Genomic DNA, 22,715 nt, shown 5'->3' on the forward strand with positions numbered 1-22,715 from the left:
TCGACCCCAGATAGGATTAGATATTCCTACCTGAGGTCGGCCACAGATGCGCCGCTACCCCTGAGGACTAAGCTGGAACGCCTCGGAAAAGTGTGTGTCCCTTACCACCCTTCAAACCAGAACACAGCAGCGCTTAACACTGCTGTTATGAGGCAGAAATAGGTGTGGCGGTGGTGCCGCCGAAGTCGAACCACAAAGGGTTCTACCGCCTTGTAAGATCGATGTACCAAAAGAATGAGTATGCAGTTCACCTGATGGTAAGTGGCACTGTCGGCTATGGTCACATGTAATAAACCTCACATAGGAGTGAACATCTCATGGCCACAGATGAATTACCCTTAAGGAATAAATTGGAATGTTTTGTGTAACAATATCCTTACCACAAACTTCAAACCCAAGACACAACACTTCGAAGCGCTTAATATTGTTATTACCAGGCGTGGCGGTCGCGTGTTCAAAATCGAACCATAAAGAATTCTCCCACCTTGTAAAATAAGTTTGCAAGATAAAGTTCGTAAAATAAACCTTGATAGAGCTAAAAATCAACAGTTTTCTTCACTTCAAATCCTTGATACGCGACAAAAATACCGGCTTACGAGTGAAAGTTTGAGGTCCCTTTTCGGAAACTGGTTGGCGGTGGCGAAAACCATTACCGTTTTGGAGCTAAATGGCTCCCTCTGACACTTTCATTGACCTTTGATGGGACGAATTGTGATATACAATACATATTATGGGTGTGGGTCAGACTTGTTTAATGTAAGGTCACGTGAACTCACGTGCGAATTTCTCGAAAAAAATGTTCAGAAGAAATATAATTGTAGGCACGAATGGGGTTGCTTGGTATAATGGTATAGGCCATCTTGTTTGAATATGTCATAACTCATAACAGTTAGAAATGTTTATTTGAAATTTATTTTTAATATCACAATTTAATGCAAATACGGTTAGGTTAACTATAATAAATAATATATTTATTATAAGCTTTTATTTGGTTTGCTTTGTCAGTTCGTATGATCAGTTATGTATGAGGGTCAAATCTTTCAACTGAATTTCATACCAGTTCACCACGAGCGACTGTCCTGAAAAAGTAATACCTATATTACATTTTGTTTGGTGCATCGTTTTAAATCCAATATGGCAGACGCTGCAAGATGGCGGCTTAATTTTTTAATATGCGCCACCTAATATGAGCATTAAATTATGTTGAGAAAATCCCGAAAGACATGACGTTACCAATATTTTTTATTTTACTTTTAGAATGAAATCAAATCGAATCGTCAACACCATAGAACAAAAGTTCTGCTTGAATCCCTAAACTAATGAATTACGCTTTATAATAAAAACGGTTAAAAATCTTTCAGAATTTCTAAATACAAATACGAGAATCTATATAGGTAGCTTTAGTGGACTAAGGGGGGAAGGGCCGGTCCGCTCCGAACCCCCGATCTTGGGGGCCCCCAAACGCAGTTGCTAAAAAAAGGTCGATACAACCAAACAGTCTGTGAAATTTGTATAAAAAATAAGTTCACCGAAATCATACGTATTTGTCGGCGAATAAGTCTATGACACATTTGTAATTTTATGAGATCAAATCAACAATTCACTGGGGGCCCCCGTTCAATTTTCCACCCCGGGCCGCCACTGATACGTAGACGGATGTTTATTTAATACATTATAAAACATGTGTTTATCGTTACATATATTACATAATTACGTTACGTTACATTAAACACCGTTTTATAACTATAATTAAGACGAATATTGTCTATATAGAATTACCCAACTTTCACTTGTATTTTAGATGAATCGGATGTCTGGAGATGAAGTAAAAATTCTTTTGTGATTAGTCAACGATACAATATACGAGTATGGTGAAAATATAGTAGGTATTAATAAAAAATATATACTGGACATTTTTTATATTTACGAGTATATCAATTTTAATTAACAAATTTTATGAGGGATTAACCCTGTTATGAGAATGATGATATCAGTGGTGGTGCTACTGCTACTCCCCTTTAAGTGTCATAGATAATCAGGCAGACACGGGCCTCATTGAGGTAGAATCCTTTGGGGTTCGACCCCGGCGGCACCACTGCCACACCTATTTCTGTGTAATAACAGTAGTGTTAATCGCTGCTGTATTCTGGTTTGAAGGGTGTGGAGACATACTTTTCTGCATTCCAGCTACGAGCAGCGGCGCATATGTGACCGATCTCAAGTAGAAAACTAATCTTATCTGGAGTTGATTAGATGTCGATGGGTGGCAGTAGCCACTTACCATCAGGTGGACTGCATACTCGTCTGCTAAGCCAAAATTATAAAAAAGGACCATGTTTCTCAAGATTATGATTCTGTGTGCCTTGTCTGAAAAATCTTGTTTGGAGCTAATATTTCTAATACACACAATGTACATAACATCAATAAATAAGAAGTGCGCGGGTTTTAAATCCACAAAGTGAGAGACCGATTTTTTCTTTGTCTTAATATAGAATATAAATTCCAAGTTACTAATTTAGGTTAGCGATTCCTTTCCTGCGTTACTTCTTAACATCTAAGTGGCATAATTACGAGTAATTTGATCACAATTATTATATTTTAATGTTAAATTGAAGTGAAAGCTAAATTTGACATTACACATAAATCGTTCCTAGTAATTATTTATATTTATTTTAAATATTGTAAAATGGTCATGATTTGTTGCGTCCAAAGAAATAAATAGAATGAAATGTGGTCACTGTCTTTTATGGGTAATATTTTATTTATAAAATAGAGGTAGTATACGAGGATTCAGTCCACGCGCCGCCCATAGACATATGCAATCAACCCCAGATAGCATTAGAGTTGTTTTGGTTGTACAGACTCTACCCTTGCTTTACATGCTTTACATAAAATTATTGGTATTAGGTTCTCATATCTGTCAACTCGCTTCACCGTACCGATCTGACACGCAGTGTTCTGGGTTCGTGTCCTAACCAGGATTGAAATTGTAGATCATATTTTAAAAAATGGCGCCATGGCGCGTACACCAGACCATGAAAATGGTGTACATCGTACATATATGACTTAAAAAGTTCTTAAGCTAATATAAAGTCTATCAATTAATACTAGGCCAGTGCGGTGGACTATGGCATAAACTCTGAAGTAGGATCATGCCCAAAAGTGGGACAGTAATGGGTTGACGATGATGAAACGTTTGAAATTAGTCCTAAGGCGTAATCTGAATGAATCTCTCGATACCAGAAATATATTTTTTGGAGTTAGTTATCAGGGATGTGGGAATATGGGAACCCAATGTGGGGCCCTGGATTGAGACAGCACGGGAATGATTGGAGTGTTGCAAATTGGGGAAGGGCCATGTCTACCAGTGGGGCCCTTGGCAAGTCTTCCTAATAGGGTTGGTAACTGACATAGCTGCACATACCTACAAGATTTTATTTTAGAAGTGGTAAGAGGTGAAATTACACAATATGGGATCCTGTTCAAGTTATCATATTGGTATTGGTAATTGATAATACTAAATGTGGGGCCCTTAGCATGTTTACTGGACGTTATCAAACTTTCTAAATATTAAGATAGCATTTCTACAATGAGTCGCAGAATTCAGGGCCCCTAAGGTGAGGGCCCCTTTTGCCAAATTTCTACCATGTCCATTGACTTAATTTTTGATAACCTGAAATTAAGTGGGCTATTCTGAAACATAAAAATATACCTACTCATATGATGGTCTCTACATGTCTACGCCATATGTAGCGAGAAAAATTTAAAATTCAAAACTAGTAGGTTGCAGTAGGTTAGATAAACTAGTTTTAAAATAGGTTAACAAATACATTTCTTTTTATGTAAACCGAGTAAAGAGTAATCGGAAACCGAAAACCTTAGAAGTATTTCATTGAATATTTAAAAAACCAGATACTTAAAAGAGAATAAAAATAGCTTAATTAAGTGACTATTACAATACATTGTTATTAGTTAGTAAGTAATGTAATTTCTTTAAGTATAAGACGAAAATATGTGTTAGTAGCTTCCGTTTAAAACTAAGTTTTAAAAGCTTTTACTTAATTACGTTAATAACTAGCGTTAGACTAAACATTACACTTACAAATCTAGGTTTTAGCGTTATTTCTCATAGAAACGTAAAGCATTAGAATCACTTTCGAATAATAAAAAAAATACCTGAATGAAATCGCTCCGGATCACGGCAATAGTCCACAGTCCACAGAATATCGTAAAAAGAACGAACAAATGTAGGTTAACGTGAAAACACATGCGACGCGGCGAACCACGGCTCACACACTAAGAGCCTTAGTGAATGGAGTGAGTGGACAGTCTCTTTCGCACGTCAGATGTTTGGTAGTGATGGGCGTAGTGTATCGATATTTAGTATTGGATGATGCGAGTTTAAATAAGCAAATGTGAAGTTCGCTCCATATTCTCGCGAGAATCTCGTGAGAACGCGAGAAAAGCACGAGAAACGAGAATGTGGTGCCTATACAAAACGGGTTTTTCTCCCGTTCTCGCGAGATTCTCGCGAGAATGTGGAGCGGGCTTTACAATTCGTTATGATGACGTGTAATCGCCGTAAAAATAGAAGCAATAGAAACGTAGTATTGCTATCGTGGGTACTTATTTATTACAGGATAGCTAGTGAAGTTCTACGAATAATTGAAATTAGACGTTAGTCGTGTACTTTCAAATAAATAACAAATTTTCCTTCTTCTCAGACAGACTGAATGTGGCTCTGGTTTAAAAAGATACCCTTAAAGGAAGGTGACCCTTACTCAAGCAACTTGCAATTGCATTGCAACTTTGCCAAGGTACTTTTCAAGGAAAAAATCTAGTAAATCTAGGAATGAAAATAAATGTTTTTGAGCGCACGTGACCTTAAGTTGATATCTCCAAAAATATATTTTTGCCGTATTGACTTATTGCAATTTATCTGAACGTGTATTCTTGCGCCTATTTTTTTTTTTTAATTTATTTATTTACAAATTTGTGTACACAGAACATAACAAAGAAATAGAGCATTAAAAAATACGTGTGGCACTCGGAGACTGCCGCGGTAAAGCTATTGCATAGCATTTTTTATGCTATGAAAACGCTCAGAAGGAATTCCAGAAATACAATATATTCTTCCATAATCATCAACATTTACATTAATACATCTTTATCCACTATTTTATCATATCTCCATTATATAAGACATTGCAAATATCAGCTGACATTTCATAACTCCAAGCAAGACTGAACATTCTAAAATATAAAATAGAAAAGTTATTAATAAGTGACATAAAGTATTAACAACCAGCAATATAAATGGATCAATGCGATGTGCCTGTGACATTTGGCCGAATGTTACAGGTACATCGCATTTTTCATAAATAAATGCACTTTGTTTATTCATATTTAAAACACTTTGTACAGTGCCACCAACTTATCTGTTCAGTTGACAGGGTCGCTAGTGCAGCGTCCAATGTTACCATATAATTATATTTGCCTACTGAAGAGGGAGCTCAACAACTTTGAGACCTATGATTTTTACTAGATAAAATATGTAAAAAATATTTAAAAAGATAAATAACCTTCGTAAACATCCTAAAAAAAAGAATTAGGTTAATAATGTCAAATTTTAATTCTTAAATGATATTCTAGGACAGGAAAAATAAAAAGTCCAGAATTATTAACTATAATTATTTATATTTTATAAAAATAAAATTTATATTTTATAAAAATAATTATGGTCATGATCTCTAACTTCGAGGGGCTCCACACCAGACATCCCTGAGCGAAATAATGACGATGCGCCTGAGGTGCCTGTGCCAAGTGATTTACATAATTCGTCATCAGAGTCACTTGAATCGCTTTCGCTATCACTATGCAACTTAATAACTAATGGTTCTTCTAAATATCCATCATTGTTCCTGTATTTTTCTTCAATTCTTTTTACGTGGTGACAATGGTTTTTCCACTCTTCTTTTGTTATTTTATCGAATGCATTCTGAATTAACTGGGGCATTTCAGCACTAGATTTACCAACATTTCGCTCAGCGACATTTCTCTTCATTGAACTCCAAACCATCTCGATTGGGTTCAAATCACAGTGGTATGGCGGTAACCTGAGAACAGAATGGCCATGACTTTTTAATAGATTATCTATTTCATATTCAGGAGCTGGTTTATTACGCTTTATTAATTCTTGCAGTTGAGGTTTCGTCATTTGCTCAGAAAATTCTATATTTCTCTCCCTCAGCCACAATTGCATGACAGCCTTAGTGTGGTTTGAATTGGGACATTTATTAACACAAATGCTGTGATAGGGGGCATTGTCCATCACTATAAGAGTATGCTTATGCAGGTTCGGCAGCAATTTCTTAATAGTCCATCTTTTAAAATTATCATTATTCATTTCATCATGGAAGTCACCGCTCTTAGTGTTTGATTTAAACACAAGAAGAGCATTCTCTACAAAACCTTCTTCGCCTCCTGCATGAACTATAATCCACCTATTCCCTTTTGATACTGGCTCCAAATCACCTTCAACATCTGGGCCTTGCCAACATTTGTCAGTTGAGTGAGATGAGTGTATATAGGTCTCATCTAAATAAACGACGGGTTTTTTTTCTCCAGACTCATTCTCACGAATTTTTTGTAAGTATGCAGCCCTCCACGCAGTTATGTCATTACGCTCACATAGCACTTTTCTATTTGTTTTAGTTTTTTTAAAACGAAATCCTATTTTATGCAGCAGTTTTCTAAGTGTTTCACGTTTTGCAGAGAAATCAATTTCTTCTCTAAGTATGTTTAATAATTTTGGTATAGTCGGAATTTCTTTCCTAAATGAATAAAATTCATGAATTTTTCTCCGTATGACGCCAATGTCAAAATCATCAATGTCCAATTTTCCTGTTTTTCTTTCTCTATTCTTACCGGGAGTAGATAGTTTGACATTACTTTCTTCAGCTTTTTTCTTTTCATTCATGAGCTTGTAAACAAATCGTTCGCTTACTCCTGTAGCAAAAATATAAATACATGAAGTATAAAAAAACATTTACTACCAAAAATACTCAGTGACACTTTAACTAAGTAAAATAAAATAACTGAAATATTTACGCGGGACTTTCTATTAATTAACTATCAACACTTCATAGCAACACTAACCTGTCGCAGCTGCGACGCGTTCTGTCACTTTCTCAAACGGTATTTTCGGAGCTAGCAGGCGTTTTTCTTCCCTCATGAAATCTAAAACCTTTAAAATAATGACCCGTGCATCACTTTTGAGAGGCTTAGGCATTTTTAATCACTTATTACAATTATATTCGAATCGAAAAACAAAGAGCACTCACACTTCAAAGAATTGACAGCGGAATGACATTTCAAAATGGCGGTCGGCTTTGTTTTAGTTCCAGATTTGTCTACTGAACAGAAAAGTTGGTGGCACTATACACAAATTATTTGTACCATAAATCATAATGGCGTTTTGATTTTGTGCTGTCAAGTCTGTCAGTTGTAATTGTACGTTTAAAAATAACAAACACTCTTTTACGTTATTTTATCAATCCAGAATTCAACATAGCTTATGTTGATAAAACATATTATTTGGATAATATGGTAATATAATTTTGAATTTTATAATGGGAATATAAAATATACTTCACGCAATTTTAAGATTTCTGCACGGATTATAAAAAAATGTGTATTACTGCCATCTGTGTTCAAGTTGACGAATTAAGGTTATCAAATAAAATAATAAGGAATGTAAAATAATACTTTATTCAATTATATCCATATTTTTCTATTGACAGTCAACAACTCGGTTGCCTGGAGACTTGATATCCAACAGTCCTCCACCGCTATTTTCACTTACACCACCAGGGGCGCCGGCAGCATTTGGTCAAGGTGACGGCGCACCAGTATGCCATTTTCAGTTCTGACTTCATAATGGAGTCTACCTAATCTTCGGATGACGACTCCGAACTCCCATTTAACTCTTGGGTTGGTGTAACTGCGGACTTGTACCTTATCACCTTGTCCGAACTCCTGCGTTGGCGGTGCATTGTAATGTAATCTGGATAGTGGGGCGGATTTCTTAAATAAGGCATGCATATAGGTTCTTAGTGTTCTTACCTCTCTGCCGAACATTAACTGATAAGGTGATAACTCTTTTGTATTAGGTGTACGTCTCAAGCGTGCCTTGACAGTTAACAGTTTATCAAATAAACTTCCGCTCTTGCTGATATAAAAGAACATTCAGGTATTAGCCGATTATTTTCTTTTTGTACATTCAAAAATTTAAATTTTAGCTTTGTATATATTTCTTCAAATTCGTACCTGTATTTTATTTCCTCTTCTAAATTTTCTTCTTCTGTAAGCCATTCAATTTTTTCTTGAATCGCGTAGAATTTGTTCAAATTTTCTTGTAAAGAATTCAGTCGTATATTTATTTCTTCAATGTCATTTTTTTCTATTCCCGAAATGTAATTTTCGGTTCGTTTCATTAACCCACGTAATGTGGCTCGTATTTCCTTATTGTTTTTTAGTTCATTCGACATCTCGTCGCCAATATCAAATAAAATAATAAGGAATGTAAAATAATACTTTATTTAATTATATCCATATTTTTCTATTGACAGTCAACAACTCGGTTGCCTGGAGACTTGATAGTTGGATATCAAGTCTCCAGGCAACCGAGTTGTTGAAAGGTGTTACTTATTTTCGTTACGGAATTTCTCGATTCGGTCGCCGCGCTCAAAGCCCGCGATAAAAGCTATGCAATAGCTTAAAAGAAATGTAGTACAAAGGACTACTTATTCCAACCTGGAATTTCTTCCAGCAGCCCCTATGGTCGGAAAAATTGTATGAAAGGCAAATAAAGTGTGCACAAAATAGATAGGTAGGATAGATATCATATACATATACATATACATATATACAATTATATACACATAATATATACAATAATATATACAAATGACAATATATACATACAAATATATACTTTATTATGACAGTGATAAGTAGTGCTCTTTTACTCTTCTTTTGAACAAAGAAATACTGTTGGAAAGACGAATATGGGGCGGTAGTGAATTCCATAGTCTAACTGCATGAACGGAAAAGGAGCGGGAGTAGAAAGAAGTTTTGTGAGAAGGATAATTAAGAAGGGATTTCAGATGAGATCTACATATATATGTAGCTTTAGCCTCTCGGCTGTTATATAATGTAGAACTTCCGGCAAAGCTCCACCTTAACTGAGTAAGGAGAAATGCCTCTATACTGTATGTTAGGGATTTAGTGACGGACCTTTGGGTACATTATATAACATTTTTTTTTATTAGTTTTAGTGGTTGAAAGGTTAGATGAGAAACTATTCTAGACTTCCAATTTAATAATATGAACATTAAATGATTAATAATTTAGTATTTATGCAAGATATTATGAGAAAATGACCATCTTTACAATTATCCGTATTTCTGATGAAGTTTTATTTAGTAATGTGATAGTAAACATCTCATGAAAAGATTAATGTTTTAACTAGATAGTCGCATATTACTAAGATTTAATAAGTACTGATGATGAGTATATGATGTTGCATATGTTTGTTAAATCCATAATTTTTACAAAGCGTTTTTATCGATACTGTAATTGCCGACATCGAGAAACATTTAACACACAACACTACAAACCAAACCGCGGTAAAGTCAAGAGCAAGGTGAAGATCTGGGTCTTTGACCGTACGGGGCCAGTTTTACTAGTTAACAAATCAATGATTATAACAATGATGTTAAGTATCTTAATCAATGATTTATCCGATATCATCTCGACTTAGAACTGACTCAAAATTGGCGAATATTTACACGCAAAAAAAATATTGTGTTTTAGCTGCAATACTTTCAACGTCCTAATTGCTGGGTCTCTCCGGATTTTTTCTAATTTTAAGACCCTGTCCATGCAGTTTCAATGCGGATTGGTGAAGATTTTTTATAATATTACACAAGCATGCCACCCACCTAATGGTAGGTGGCCCATATCGATATAATATTAGATTTTTTTAGTCTTCAGATGCATCAAACACAATCCTTAGGGGTAGCAAAGAATCTATGGCCGATCTCAACTAGAACACCTATCGGATATTGATTAAAAATGCCCTTGAATGGTAGTGGCCACTCACCGTCAAGTTGAATGCAAGCTCGTTTACTACTCCAATTTTGTATAATATTTTATTGAAAACACTTTTGAAGACGCGCCAAATCATTTACGTTCTAAAAAATACTGAATAAAAATGAAAAAGTTAAACGTTAATTATTTTGTACAACTGGGCTTACACTATAAACTAATGTTCAAAAAGAGATCACATCACATGGCAAGATGTCCTTGCCGTCATTAAGATTAAAGTTAAACTGTTTAGGTGAGTGTTAAGGGATAATTGTTGTTTACATGATTATTGTGAAACTGTTATTTATATCGTTCCACCTTTAAACCTAAAAAACTAATTTATTATTGATTTTTTAATTAATAAAGTATGTGTCTGTATAAAAAAAAACTACATATGCGTTCGAATCGAACCGACTTCAAAAGCTTCAAAAGAGGAGGAGGTTTCTTAAACCTCCTCCTCCTTTGAAGTCGGTTAAAAATGAAATTAAATGGCATAATAGTGTATAGTATAGCGTACTAAGGCATTTACAAATTATCATTTACATTTACATATCATCGGAACATGACGGATAAATTACGGGGCCCCTGCGCTTTCTACAATTTGGGGCCCCCGATTAAAAGTAGTAATAAAATAAAAGCGTGGTAAAAATCTAAACACGCTGCAACTGTTTTCACATTTTAACAATAATAAAAAAGGGTCCAGTTTTCGAATTCCAGGCATTTAACTTAATTTTTTTGGAGTGTTGTATTTAATGATTTTATGAAGGGTCTCAAAAATATGTGATCTATACAAAGCAACCATTGCTGGAGGAATTTCAACTTAATCCTTAGGGCAAGTGTAGCAATATATCCTATATTATATATAAATAAAAAAAAATGAATCCTCCAAAGTATTCCGATACCGGGAATCGAACCCGAGCCTCCTGGGTGAGAGCCAGGTATCCTAGCCACTAGACCATATCGGAGATCACAAGAGAGTCGAAATGATCGAAACATATAGAATGATTTCATTAGAATGTTTCACTTCACTAAATGTAGGTTTTATTACTACTTCTCTACATACAAAATACTTTCAAGAATAGTAAACATCTTAGTTATGTTATAACGCTCATGTATTAAATAAGAAAAAACTGATTTGAGTTATAAATAACGTATACAGCGCCATCTGTTTCATTGAATGTAAATTATTTAGTTACGTAGTGCATTCAATCTTCAAAGTTCATAAGCTCCTACAATATACAATATACAATACAAACTGTAAAGCATGATTCTTAAAATATAACATAGATGACACTGTAATCTATAAACTTGAAATGCTACAAAAGTTAAGAGAAGTCGTGAATCATCTTAAATGGCGTTTTTGCTTATTTAAAATATATCTATATATAAAAATCAATTGCTGTTTGTTAGTCTCGCTAAAACATGTCAACGGCTGGACTGATTTGGCTAATTTTAGTTTAGAATAATATGTGGAACTCCAGGGAAGGTTTAAAACGTGAGTAAATATGAAATATATCTCATAAATAGATTCTGAAGCGGTACAAACTTTGTCGGGTCAGCTAGTAATTGAAAATACGATAACATAGCATTCAATTGCTTTCGATAAGTTACAATTTATTACCACCCAATCTTCATACTTTTTCCAAATAAACTGTAGATGGAGTTGTTACTAATAAATTGTTGTTAATAAAATAGTACGTAAATATATTAACTTAAATCTTTAATAAATCGTTACAACAATTATAATTTACTAATGCTATATTTAAAAACTACATTATAATAGTGATTTTTATTAATTTTGTTTGATTTATTAAAAATTAAGTCATTTAAATAAATTATAATTTACAGTTGTTTTATTTTTATCACATGATTTATATTATATCTAATATATAAAATTCTCGCGTCACAATGTTGGTTACCTTACTCCTTCGAAACGGCTTTACCGATTTTCACTAAATTAATGCATGCAAATACATATTATTATAATGCATATTGAGTAGGTCTGAGAATCGGCTACTATCTATTTTTCATACCTCTAAGTGATAAGTGTTGTTCACCCTTAACATTTTTTTATTTATATGGCAACACAACGTTTGCCGGGTGAGCTAGTAATTGTTTATATTCATTTTGTCTAATTTATTAAATATTTTAATAGTTACTGTCTGTTGGAGATGCATGTCAGGTTTAAAATATTGGTGTAATAATAATTAAAACAAACCTAGACAATGTAAAAAATACAACACGTAAAATGACTTTAATTTCTATAAATTTCGTTATACCTATTTATTGACTTTCAATTGTTTTTACTTTAGGAATTCATGCGTTTGTTTTTGAAAAAAATAGTAAGTGTAAAAAATTAGGTATTTTGTTAGTTTTATAGGATTTTTATAAGAAGTCATTAAAACTGAAATTCTCATTCTGAGAGTAGATCCGTGCCCAGCAGTGGGACGATAATGGGTTGTTAATCTAGTATTGATATCTAGTATTTAAATTTTGTGTACATTTGTGATTTTTTTATAATATAAGAGTAGCAGACGAGAATGCAGTCCACCTGATGGTAAGTGAGTAGGTACTGCCGCCCGAGGTCATCTGTGATCCATCCCAAATAGGATTAGATTCCTACCTGAGGACTAAGCTGGAACGCCTCGGAAAAGTATGTCTCCCTTACTACACATTTCAATCGTCAATACGTCTTAGCTGACGTACATATAAATAAGACGACGTAGTTTGTGACGATTAAATAAAAAAGAGGTTAAATAATAAACTGTATGGATTTTACGCCAAAAAAATGTATTTCATAGGGTATTGCAACATATCAGATTAAAATAAAAAAATAAAATTTCTTCGGTAATACATTTTTAATTCTAAAACTATTTAACATTATATTCTTAGTACTTAAACCTGATAATAAATTCACTTACACTAAATTAAAAAATCACTACAAAAAAATAAAAGATTTAAAGTCCGGAGAAACAATATTCTCCAAAATATAAAACTTCATTATATAATATAGTCATTCCCATGGATTATCATCAAGCGTTTCATTGACGTTATCTTTCATTTTATGGAACTTTTTCCTATTCATACGACTTACAACACCCTCTACTATCTCTCCCTTATTAAAATCTTCGGTTATAACAATTGGTTTAGACTCGGCGACTTTTATATTATTCACTGGTAATTCTTTAGGCGTTTTTGGCTTTTGTATCTGTCTAATGGGGAAGTAGTAATACTTCACACCGTTTACTATTCTATACTTGTGATAGTTTGTGTGTTTCTGTCTACTAAGGCCTAGGAATTTATTAATCCAGTACAAATAAGCGTTCTGCAGGGTATCCACTAAGCCCCTTTTCCTTCTTGATTTCGGTTCATCGATTCTATTGTTAGATTTAATTATTGCGTCATTTAGATTCTTTATTGCAAATGTTTTCTTTGTATTTATATCGTTATGGTATCTTTCAGCTGGTTTAATGTAAGTTATAACTGGTTTAACGTTTCTGAGTTTGTCTTCTTTTTCTAGAATGGATCGGCTGCTCCATTGAGCGTTGCTGTCGTATCCGCCACCGCCTCCATAGTCTTGTCCACCTGAGATAAAAATTCTCGGTTATATGTTATACTCTGTTATGTTATAGTATGTTATACTGGGATAATACCTGCTGGCATCCACGCCCCGCCGCCTCCACCTGCCGCCCAACTCTGTGTAAAATTGTGGTTTTAAAATATGTGAATACATTTTTTGTTAAGGGTTAATAGGTTTTAACAGTTGTTTGTTAAAGTATGTTATTTTTTATAGTTGGTTAAGAATTTATATTTAGTATATTTTATATGCAAAATTGTGCCTAGAACTTCTTTTCACTGTCTTTTTTATTATAGCAATTTTGCGCCAGTGTGCGACGATTAATTAAAATAAATGTAGATATTAAAGTTGTTAAAATACTGTGACAACCACACACCACCACAACAAATAGACCACAACCATATCACACATCACAGCAAATAAAAACATCATTAGAATCCCTAGCGTGTGTCTCATAAATGTAAATTCTTCTACTTTTTTCAGCGATTTAAATGTATAAATATTTACTTTAAAACCTATTGCCATCCACTAAGAAAACATTTTTATGATTCTCACGAGTAAGTAATGATGATTTGAATTTGCAACATAAATTGAATTTTATTTTTTAAAACAGTTTACTAAGTTGCATTCGCCTTTTAATTTAGAACATCTACCGTTGCGTTTCAATTGGTAGATATTGCTATATCTATATGTCAGGCGTTCAAGAAAAGTCTTTGATTTCGGGAAAGAGTTAAATACTATTTTAATGATGAAATACCTAAAACGCATTTTAAGAGAGACTTTAACATGTTAAAGTCAAACGATCAGCATGTAGTTTTAACAAGACCTATAAAATATCTCATAGGTCAGTTATATATTCCTATTTTGAAACTAGAGTCTCTTTACCTACCTACAGAGCTAGCTGATAAATCTTAAATTCTGGTGGGAGAATAGAATTGTAAATTGCAAATAATTTGAAATTATTTTCGAAATGACTACCGCTCATGAATATTATTTATTACACAAAATGTATTACCCCATCGCCACCGCCGCCGCCACCTCCCGCTCCGCCTCCTTTCTTTTCCAAAATCTTCATTAATAACATCATCTGAAAATTTAAATTATAATATTACCACTTATTAATCTTATTATTAGTTAAGAGATTTTAATGTAAGTAACAATAGAAGATTTTGATTTCAAATTAACTAAAGACAACAATTTAAATAACAAACAAACACGACAATAAACGAGGACATAACATACTTTTTGGAAAATTTACTTTCAAGATCTGCATAAAAAACTAAAATACCTTAGATATCATAAAGGACATCATGCTGAACATCATTCCCTTGAAAGACATCATTCCCATCATTCCCATCATGGCGGGGACCATCTGGAAACACATAACCAAAATTTAGTTATTATTTATACTAACATCCATCATTTTATTAATGATTTGCTATTAATAATAATTATTTAAGGTGATTTAAAACTTGAAAACCAATCATCTATAAACCAAAGGAAAACGATTTCGGATGTATATGAAGTCCACCGATCTAATGATTATTTTAGGTATACTATGGTCTAAGCCTCTCTCTCTCTCTCTGAAAGAAGTGCCCAGCAGGAAATCATCTTAAATCATTTCGCAAATCGTTTATGTGTGAATGAACTAAGGAGTCTTAACGTCACCATCATTAGTTTCATCTTCATGCACATCATTGCCATCATCATCATCTTCTTCTTGCCACCATCGCCACCGTCACCACCACCGTGGCCGCCACCGCCACCGCCTTTCCGTCTTTTTCTTCCCACGAACTCTTCAACTGTTAAACACAAATTATATACAAATAGAGTTGGTGTGTTCTACATTATTATGATTGATTGTATTTTGTATCTGATGATGAAGGTAGTAATCGGTATTAATGTACGTTTAATTATCGAAATTAGATCATATGCATTGTTGAAAATTTTACGATTTATCAATATTTAATATTAAAGTCGCTGCCGAATCAAAAAATGACAACTGATTACAAAACAAATACAGGTCTGTATGATTAACAAATAAAACGAAAAAAACTGAACTTATTAACCTTAGCCTATGTATAATTGTATACCATGTAAGATAGGAAAATGTTAGGTATATAAATATTTATTATTAGTTGATAAAAATATGTAACATAGAAATGTTTCAGCAATTTAAATAATAAGCATTTTTTTTAACATAATGTCCAATTATTGTTTTTATTGTCTATATGTCTTTGCAGACCTACTAATTCCAGAGAAGGAAAGTTTATATTATTTTCTTTCAGCTTTTAGTTTTCTTCTTTACTATAATTATTTTAATACTCATTTACCTGAATGTGGCACTAAGACGTCTTTTCCCAGGGCGCTTAATCTTATCAAGTGATTGTTAAAAAAGTTATCCACTGCTTTGTCTATCATATGCGCTAATTGATCCGAAGTTTTCGTCGACGAGTCTTCTTTATCATCAATCTTACTTCCACTGATGTTTAATTTAACTAAATTAAATAAAATATCATTATCATTAGTTTAATAAACCATATCATAAATATAATTTAAATATTGATTAAAATTCGAGATAATTTGATGAAGTGTCTTACCAAATTTTACGTAATCGCCCAATACTGATATCTCACTTAACGTATCCAATTCTCTGATGTATAATAACGTTTTTTTCTGCAAACAAGTGTATGATAGATGCAAAAAGCATTCAGAATAGACGCCGTTGAAAGCATTATTAAGTTTGTCACTTTCTCCGTTATTTAAAACCGGATCACTTTTCAATTCGTCACTGCTATTGAAATTTGCACTTTCGTGTTCTATTGCAAGTGCATCTACTAACGCAATGCATATGATTTTCACGATTAATTTCTCTATTCTGTTTAAAGCCATAGTGAGGGAACTCAAATGGAAATCAAGCAATGGGTTCCCTTTATTTATTTTATTCATGTTTATGGGATTTAAGGTCACAGTCATGGTGTGTGGGTGAAACCTTGCTGACAATCTGTTAACGATAGGTATTATTGCGGTTTAATTGACATGTCACACCGCGAACGATTCGCGATGATGTAAATATATTTTTGGTTATAATTTATTAGCAAACTCATTTCATAGTTATTCTTCGATACTCTTCGTACCGATAAATAAAATATACCTCTGCAAACAGGTTTGATAATTATTAATATCTAAAAAAGAGAATAATCTTCTTCCATAACACCCTAACTAAAGGATGTTTGTGAACTACGTCACATACGATGTAACATTACCTTTATAATAATATTTTTTGAAATCAAATGTACCTATTTATAAGGTTTACACAGGCATACAGGATTTTAATTGCTTTTTAATACTAATTACTTTGTTTTTCTACTTATATTCCACCCTCATTGGAATATGATCATCACTGACAAAATCACACAATCATAGAAACGTAACGACTTTGTATTTTCTTTCCATTTTTATTTTTTAAGAATTATTTTTTAGGTAACTAAGGTAACTAAGTACTAATAATAAACAAAGGTATTTAACATTTTTTGTTGTATCAAAGTAGGTAGGTAGTAGGTAGGTATCTTTAATATTGTCCAATGTTGGTGACAGGTCCTCTGAGGTTGGCTCAGAAGAAATCCTATCATAAACAGATTTTACAAAGCAAAACAAAACTTGAAACCTCATAAATAGTGTTCATTTTTAAAATAAGAATAAGTATATTTCTTAGGAGATTTTTAAGCTACATCTTACGACTCTAAAACCGCAGATCTGGGTACACTTTGTGAAATAAAACAACATTTTAATAAATATCTTTTAACAAACAAATCATTATAACATAGTTAACTGACGTAACATATTTTGGGTAACAGATTATTTGAGGAATTAGAAATTCAATATCGTATCACAGCTATTCATACTGCTGTTTTTAAAATAAACCATTAATCAGGGATTTATTTTCATTGGAAAAGAAATTATGAAAGCAATGAAAATGCACAAATAAATAAAAATGCGAAATATATAAACTCGTGCAAACAAATAAAAATATGATAAGGTAATCATGAAACCAATGACAAGGAAAGAAAAATTAAATGAAAAGCAAAAAAAAGTAGCGCAAACAAAGAATAAATGGCATGAATGAAAGAAAAGCGATAAAACGGTGGGAAATAAATTCATAGAAAGAAACGATATTATTTTTTTTTACTTTCCTTTTCAATATAAATATTCACATATCTATTTATACTTATAACGAAATAACTAAAAGCAATAATTACAAAATCAACAATAAATAACTTAAAAATAATAATAAATAAGTTAATAAATTAATTTACAAGTATTTATTCTCTCGACGCGATATCTATCCTATTTTTCAGTAAATTGTAAATTATAATAGTCTTTGGCAATAATAGCATTATCATTAAATTATTTTGCAAATTTAAATACTTTTATGTGGTATCTACGCTAATATTTTTTTCTAACCCTTGATATATTTTTATCTTTTAAAAATGAACACAGAATGTATGTGAGTTTCTTAGTAAATTGGTCTAAGCCAATCTTATTAATTGATCAAAGGGTTAATGCAACCAAATTTTGAGGTAGCATACTATCGCGTCATGAGAATCTGAATTATTAATGACATCGTTATCATCATCATTAACCTTGTCTTAGGTAGTAGTATCATAGGGCATATAACTGTTATAATCAGCGTCATACGCTCGTCTGTACCCGCCGTGATGTCCATGTTCATGTTCGTGATGTTCTTCGTGGCTGTGGGAATGATGATGGGAGACTTCGGGCTTGGTGATGATTTCGTAGGTTGTGGACTTGTGACCTCCGTGTCCTTTGAGGCCGACCAGTGCAGATAGCAGAAGGGACATCAGAGCTGTCATAAGGGCCTTGCCTGCTAGTAGGGCTAAGGCTCCTAAAGCTGCTGCTCCCAGTGCTCCTGAAATGTATAGGGTAATATCAGATACTTAATTATAGAAAAACACGATAATAAAATTAAAGGCTAGATAAATTCAATATAAAAATTAACGTATTGAGATTAAAATTAAATACAATAAAAACATGTTACAAAAATGCAGTAAGTAATGTTATTTATCAAAATAACTGATACCATTAGCCGATGCTTTATTAGATCTATTATTACAATTAATTTAAAAAAATACATTTGTGTCGCTTCATAGTGTTGAATTGCAAAATATTTTAAATATTTTTTGCATTAAAAGAATAATTTAATAAGAATAATACAACCAAACCATATAGCTTGTGCGGACGCCGTTCTACATACAGGTCATATAGATATGTTGTGACCTTCTTTCAATTTACCTTTCATCATCATAGCAGCTGCCAATAAAGCACCACCACCGCCTCCTTTGCCGCCGCCACCCAAACCGCCCTTTTTCCTTCCTTCAAATTGCCTATCTTCTGCTAAATCTAAGGCTTCTTTAGATGTTTCTGGATCCAGAAGTTTGTACTTCAACGAATGCCCATCTAAGTAATCCTGCAAACGATATAACAGATATCTGTTTAACTTCTCTTCTGGCTTTCCAGGGAACTGACGGGCCAGTTCAGCTGCCAATTCCTCAGGAGACGATGAGTTTGTCATATTTTCTCTAACAATACTCAAGCCTGGAAGAAGAGGAAGCTCATCCCTAGAGCTTATGTCTTCTAAGAAGGAGAGGACGTGGATTTTTATACATTTCGCGTTAATTCCTCCAGTGCATTCCTTGTTCAAGGCTCGTCCTGTCCTATCAGTCTTATTGGTCACATTCTTCGCGTTATCTTCAACTGTGTTCCCTTGGGTTCCATCGATAACAGCGTCGGACGGACGTAAGTAACACAACACTGCAGCAACTGCTATCACCACAACTCGTTTCACCATCTTGACACTTCACAACACTATTATTGATAAATGTCTTCAGATTGAAGACATTTCGTTTACTGACAATACAGAACTGATTGATGTCTTGCACTTGGAGTTATTTTATACCTTCTATAGGAATTAAAAAGAGTAAAACGTACTCGGGAATAGAAAAAGAACAAGATTGTAAAGTATTGTTCACGGCGTGGCTTTCAAGCAAATAAACCATGAAGATATAAGAAAATACGGTAAAGAAATTTCTCTTAGATAATTCCGATCGATTTCGAAGTGATCTTAGTTGTGTTATTGAAATTGAATCATTGTTACAAGAAATAGTTAGTGTTATTTCATGCTATTTAGGATAAAACATTACGTGGTCTAGAACTTTTTTTTCGACTTCTTTCGCGTAAAATGATTGCTTGAATTAGATAACAGTACACTGGTACTTTTTCAAAATAGACTTTGTGAGGAAATAAAATATATAATATAAAAGTATATTTTATAATTTGACTGAATTACAGTTATTTTGATTAGAATAAAATATACTCAGAATAAAAATACACTTCACTAGAAACGTAGTAAGGTTATTAAAACTTTGAAAGTTATTATTTATGTACGTAGCTTATAACTAGTAGGTTTGACCAAATTTTTGAAGCGTGAAATTTCAAACAGACTCCATAACGTAGATTACATTAATAATTAAAAAAATTATCAAGTGCGAGTTGATTTCACACTGAGGGTTCCGTACCATCAAAATTTGAATTTTTATTTTTAGTATTTGTTATTATAGTAGCCATAGAAGTATATGAATTGTGAAAATTACCTATTACGATTCAAGATTGACAGACAGGACAGACAGACGAGGCTTAGTAATACGGAATCCTAAAAATGCGTCATTAAAAGGAATAAATACAGAATGAAAACATCAGTATTTAAATGTTTAAGTCCGCTTAGACATAGTTGCAGGTATCAGTGGATTCTCACGAGATCTCTAGATCTCTTTATAATATGTCTGCGGTCATCAAACGGTAATGAAAAACCTTATATAGGTCTCATTCCGGTATCTAGATAAAGTTAATAAAAGTGCATAGAAAACATTGTGGAAGTCATCTCCCCACTATTTCGTTTGCTATACAATTCTTTAAAACCCCATCAGTACCCTTAGTATGAGTTTTTACGATTTTACAAAAATGTCTGTTTTTGTCAAAATGTCTTATTTGTTTACGTATTTCCACATATATTTCCAATCAGTTCTAATACAGTCCGCTAGGGGCGCTGATTGGAAATATATGGGCAAATACGTAAACAAATACAAATAACACTAATTTTTGTAAAACGTAAAAACTCGTACTAAGGGTACAGTATATGTCTTCAAAGATAGAAGGTTCTGTATTCGACCGCTATGTATGTATGTCCTTGATTTTGTCAAAAGTTACTGAAATAATTTGGATGGAGTTTTGGTTATTAATGATTTAATGTAATGAAAGTATCAAATGAAGATTATCTATACTAATATTATAAAGAGGAAAACTTTGTTTGTTTGTTTGATTGTAATGAATAGACTCAAAAACTACTGGACCGATTTTAAAAATTCTTTCACCATTCGAAAGCTACATTATCCACGAGTAACATAGGCTATATTTTATATGAAATATATTTGATAAATAGATTTTGAGGCGGAACAAAATTTGCCCGGTCAGCTAGTTACTTATAATGTTAGCACATGTCATAGTGGTTTGCAAATTTAACCTTATCCAGATCCAAATCCTACTTGAGGTTTCAAATTGTTTGCTGAAGGGAAATACTAGGACAATTGTACTACTACTTGTACTGTATAACAGCAGTGTTAAGCGCTGCTGTTCAAGTTTAAAGAACGCGGTAAGGAGATGTAGTTAAATAAGGCGTTATAACATAGTCCTTCAACACAATTGCGGCTCATCTAAGGTAGGATTTTAATCTTATCTGAATACATACAGACGAGAGTATGTCTTCCTTACCACTCTTCAAAGCGAAACACAACAGCGCTTAACACTGGTGTTATTAGGCAGAAATAGGTGGCGGTGGTACTAACAGAGTTGAACGGTAAAGGGTTCTACCACCTCTAAATTACCTTTCTATAAATCCAATCTAATCAATAGTTTCTCTATATATTTATAACGCCGATCACTTTACTTGCATATTACACTTTCTCTGGTACAACAAAATAAGTAAAAAAGTGCATTAGTTGAATCGATGTATCAGATGAAAGTGACGCTTAGACAACATTAAATTGATGTTAATGATGTGTTGTTTGTTGTTTTTATGTTTCAGAGATACTTATACGCAAGTCTTCACAGATAGCAATACCTATTGCTGACCTTAGCAATCTAAACTTATGTGGAGTTGATTACAGATGTCTATGATGACATGATGATTTCCACTACTTCTGTGTTATTTTTTTATTGTTTAACGTAACGATTAGGCAGACGTGCTACCTGATGGAAAGTAGTCAACGCCGCCTATGTACATTTGCAATACCAGAGCAGTCGCCAATGCATTACCGCCTGTGTATGAGAGCTATTTTTGCACCTTTTTTGAAAAGTTATAAAACGAGAAAAAAGCGGTATGACAGATGTTGCTATATTATGGTTCGAAAGATGAGAGAGATGAGATGTTCTAACTTGATTGAGAGTTATAAGACATCTTGAACAGAATTGATCAGAAAAAGAAGGCGAATCCTACCTGAAGTCGATCAGATATACTAAGTGAAGCGGCTGCTTTATTTCTTCTAAAACATAACTAACTAAAACTAGTAAAAAGCTAGTAAGATTTACATTAAAAATCTCCTTCTTTGCGTTATAATTTTTTTATGATTATTTAAGGCTTTAGCCTTGTATACAGAGAGCACTGCATTCTTCAGAAGGAGAGCTAAGTTTTAGTTTTAATGTGCTTCTATTTCTTTAACAAACTTTGTATTTTGATTGATATGATAGTAGGTATATTTACCTATAATTTACATTTAGACAGATGGACTATTTAGACAGACTGTCAACATTTTATGTTGGACATCTTTCTGGGTCTGGGTGTTTCATAATCATCTTTGTGTATGTTATGTTATACTATCCACAAGGTGGTAGTAGAGGTGGTGGTTTGAAGGGGGTA

General features: G+C 33.2%; 4 protein-coding genes and 1 non-coding gene across 5 annotated transcripts in view; all 5 read right to left on the minus strand.

The window, feature by feature from the left end:
• Osi17 (DUF1676 domain-containing protein Osi17) overlaps nt 1-4,305 on the minus strand; it is a 42,614-nt gene extending 38,309 nt beyond the window's left edge. The window contains exon 1 of the mRNA XM_073078992.1: nt 4,177-4,305. The gene's annotated coding sequence lies outside the window, so the exon portion shown is untranslated. The remainder of the gene's footprint in view (nt 1-4,176) is intronic.
• Nucleotides 4,306-5,677: 1,372 nt separating this feature from the next.
• Nucleotides 5,678-7,448, minus strand: LOC140746877 (uncharacterized). The gene is made up of 2 exons (XM_073079004.1): nt 7,159-7,448; nt 5,678-7,008 (listed from the first exon to the last, which is right to left on the minus strand). Exons 1-2 carry the CDS (start codon nt 7,289-7,291, stop codon nt 5,717-5,719), a joined length of 1,425 nt encoding a protein of 474 aa, XP_072935105.1. The 5' UTR covers nt 7,292-7,448; the 3' UTR covers nt 5,678-5,716.
• Nucleotides 7,449-11,042: 3,594 nt separating this feature from the next.
• On the minus strand, nt 11,043-11,114 carry TRNAE-CUC (transfer RNA glutamic acid (anticodon CUC)). Its single transcript has one exon. It is a non-coding gene; the product is annotated as a tRNA-Glu (tRNA).
• A 2,048-nt stretch (nt 11,115-13,162) lies between these two features.
• On the minus strand, nt 13,163-16,618 carry LOC140744663 (uncharacterized). Its single transcript, XM_073076277.1, has 6 exons — nt 16,477-16,618; nt 15,395-15,528; nt 15,015-15,098; nt 14,742-14,813; nt 13,803-13,845; nt 13,163-13,734 (listed from the first exon to the last, which is right to left on the minus strand). Exons 1-6 carry the CDS (start codon nt 16,616-16,618, stop codon nt 13,163-13,165), a joined length of 1,047 nt encoding a protein of 348 aa, XP_072932378.1.
• Nucleotides 16,619-17,950: 1,332 nt separating this feature from the next.
• On the minus strand, nt 17,951-19,653 carry LOC140745053 (uncharacterized). The gene is made up of 2 exons (XM_073076818.1): nt 19,040-19,653; nt 17,951-18,656 (listed from the first exon to the last, which is right to left on the minus strand). Exons 1-2 carry the CDS (start codon nt 19,593-19,595, stop codon nt 18,376-18,378), a joined length of 837 nt encoding a protein of 278 aa, XP_072932919.1. The 5' UTR covers nt 19,596-19,653; the 3' UTR covers nt 17,951-18,375.
• Between the last annotated feature and the right edge of the window lie 3,062 nt (nt 19,654-22,715).

This window comes from Epargyreus clarus, unplaced genomic scaffold, assembly GCF_041222505.1.
Source record: "Epargyreus clarus isolate Ecla_fem2 unplaced genomic scaffold, WU_Ecla_fem_2.2 ptg000002l, whole genome shotgun sequence".
Taxonomy (NCBI): Eukaryota; Metazoa; Arthropoda; class Insecta; order Lepidoptera; family Hesperiidae; genus Epargyreus; species Epargyreus clarus.

Coding starts and splice junctions, on each gene's coding strand:
- LOC140746877 (XM_073079004.1), bottom strand. CDS start 7,291: ATGCCTAAGCCTCTCAAAAGTGATGCACGGGTCATTATTTTAAAGGTT. Junction 7,009..7,158: donor ACGCGTCGCAGCTGCGACAG/GTTAGTGTTGCT, acceptor TTTTTGCTACAG/GAGTAAGCGAACGATTTGTT.
- LOC140744663 (XM_073076277.1), bottom strand. CDS start 16,618: ATGGCTTTAAACAGAATAGAGAAATTAATCGTGAAAATCATATGCATT. Junction 14,814..15,014: donor TGTCCTTTATGATATCTAAG/GTATTTTAGTTT, acceptor TTAAATTTTCAG/ATGATGTTATTAATGAAGAT. Junction 13,735..13,802: donor CGGGGCGTGGATGCCAGCAG/GTATTATCCCAG, acceptor TTTTTATCTCAG/GTGGACAAGACTATGGAGGC.
- LOC140745053 (XM_073076818.1), bottom strand. CDS start 19,595: ATGGTGAAACGAGTTGTGGTGATAGCAGTTGCTGCAGTGTTGTGTTAC. Junction 18,657..19,039: donor AGCTGCTATGATGATGAAAG/GTAAATTGAAAG, acceptor TATACATTTCAG/GAGCACTGGGAGCAGCAGCT.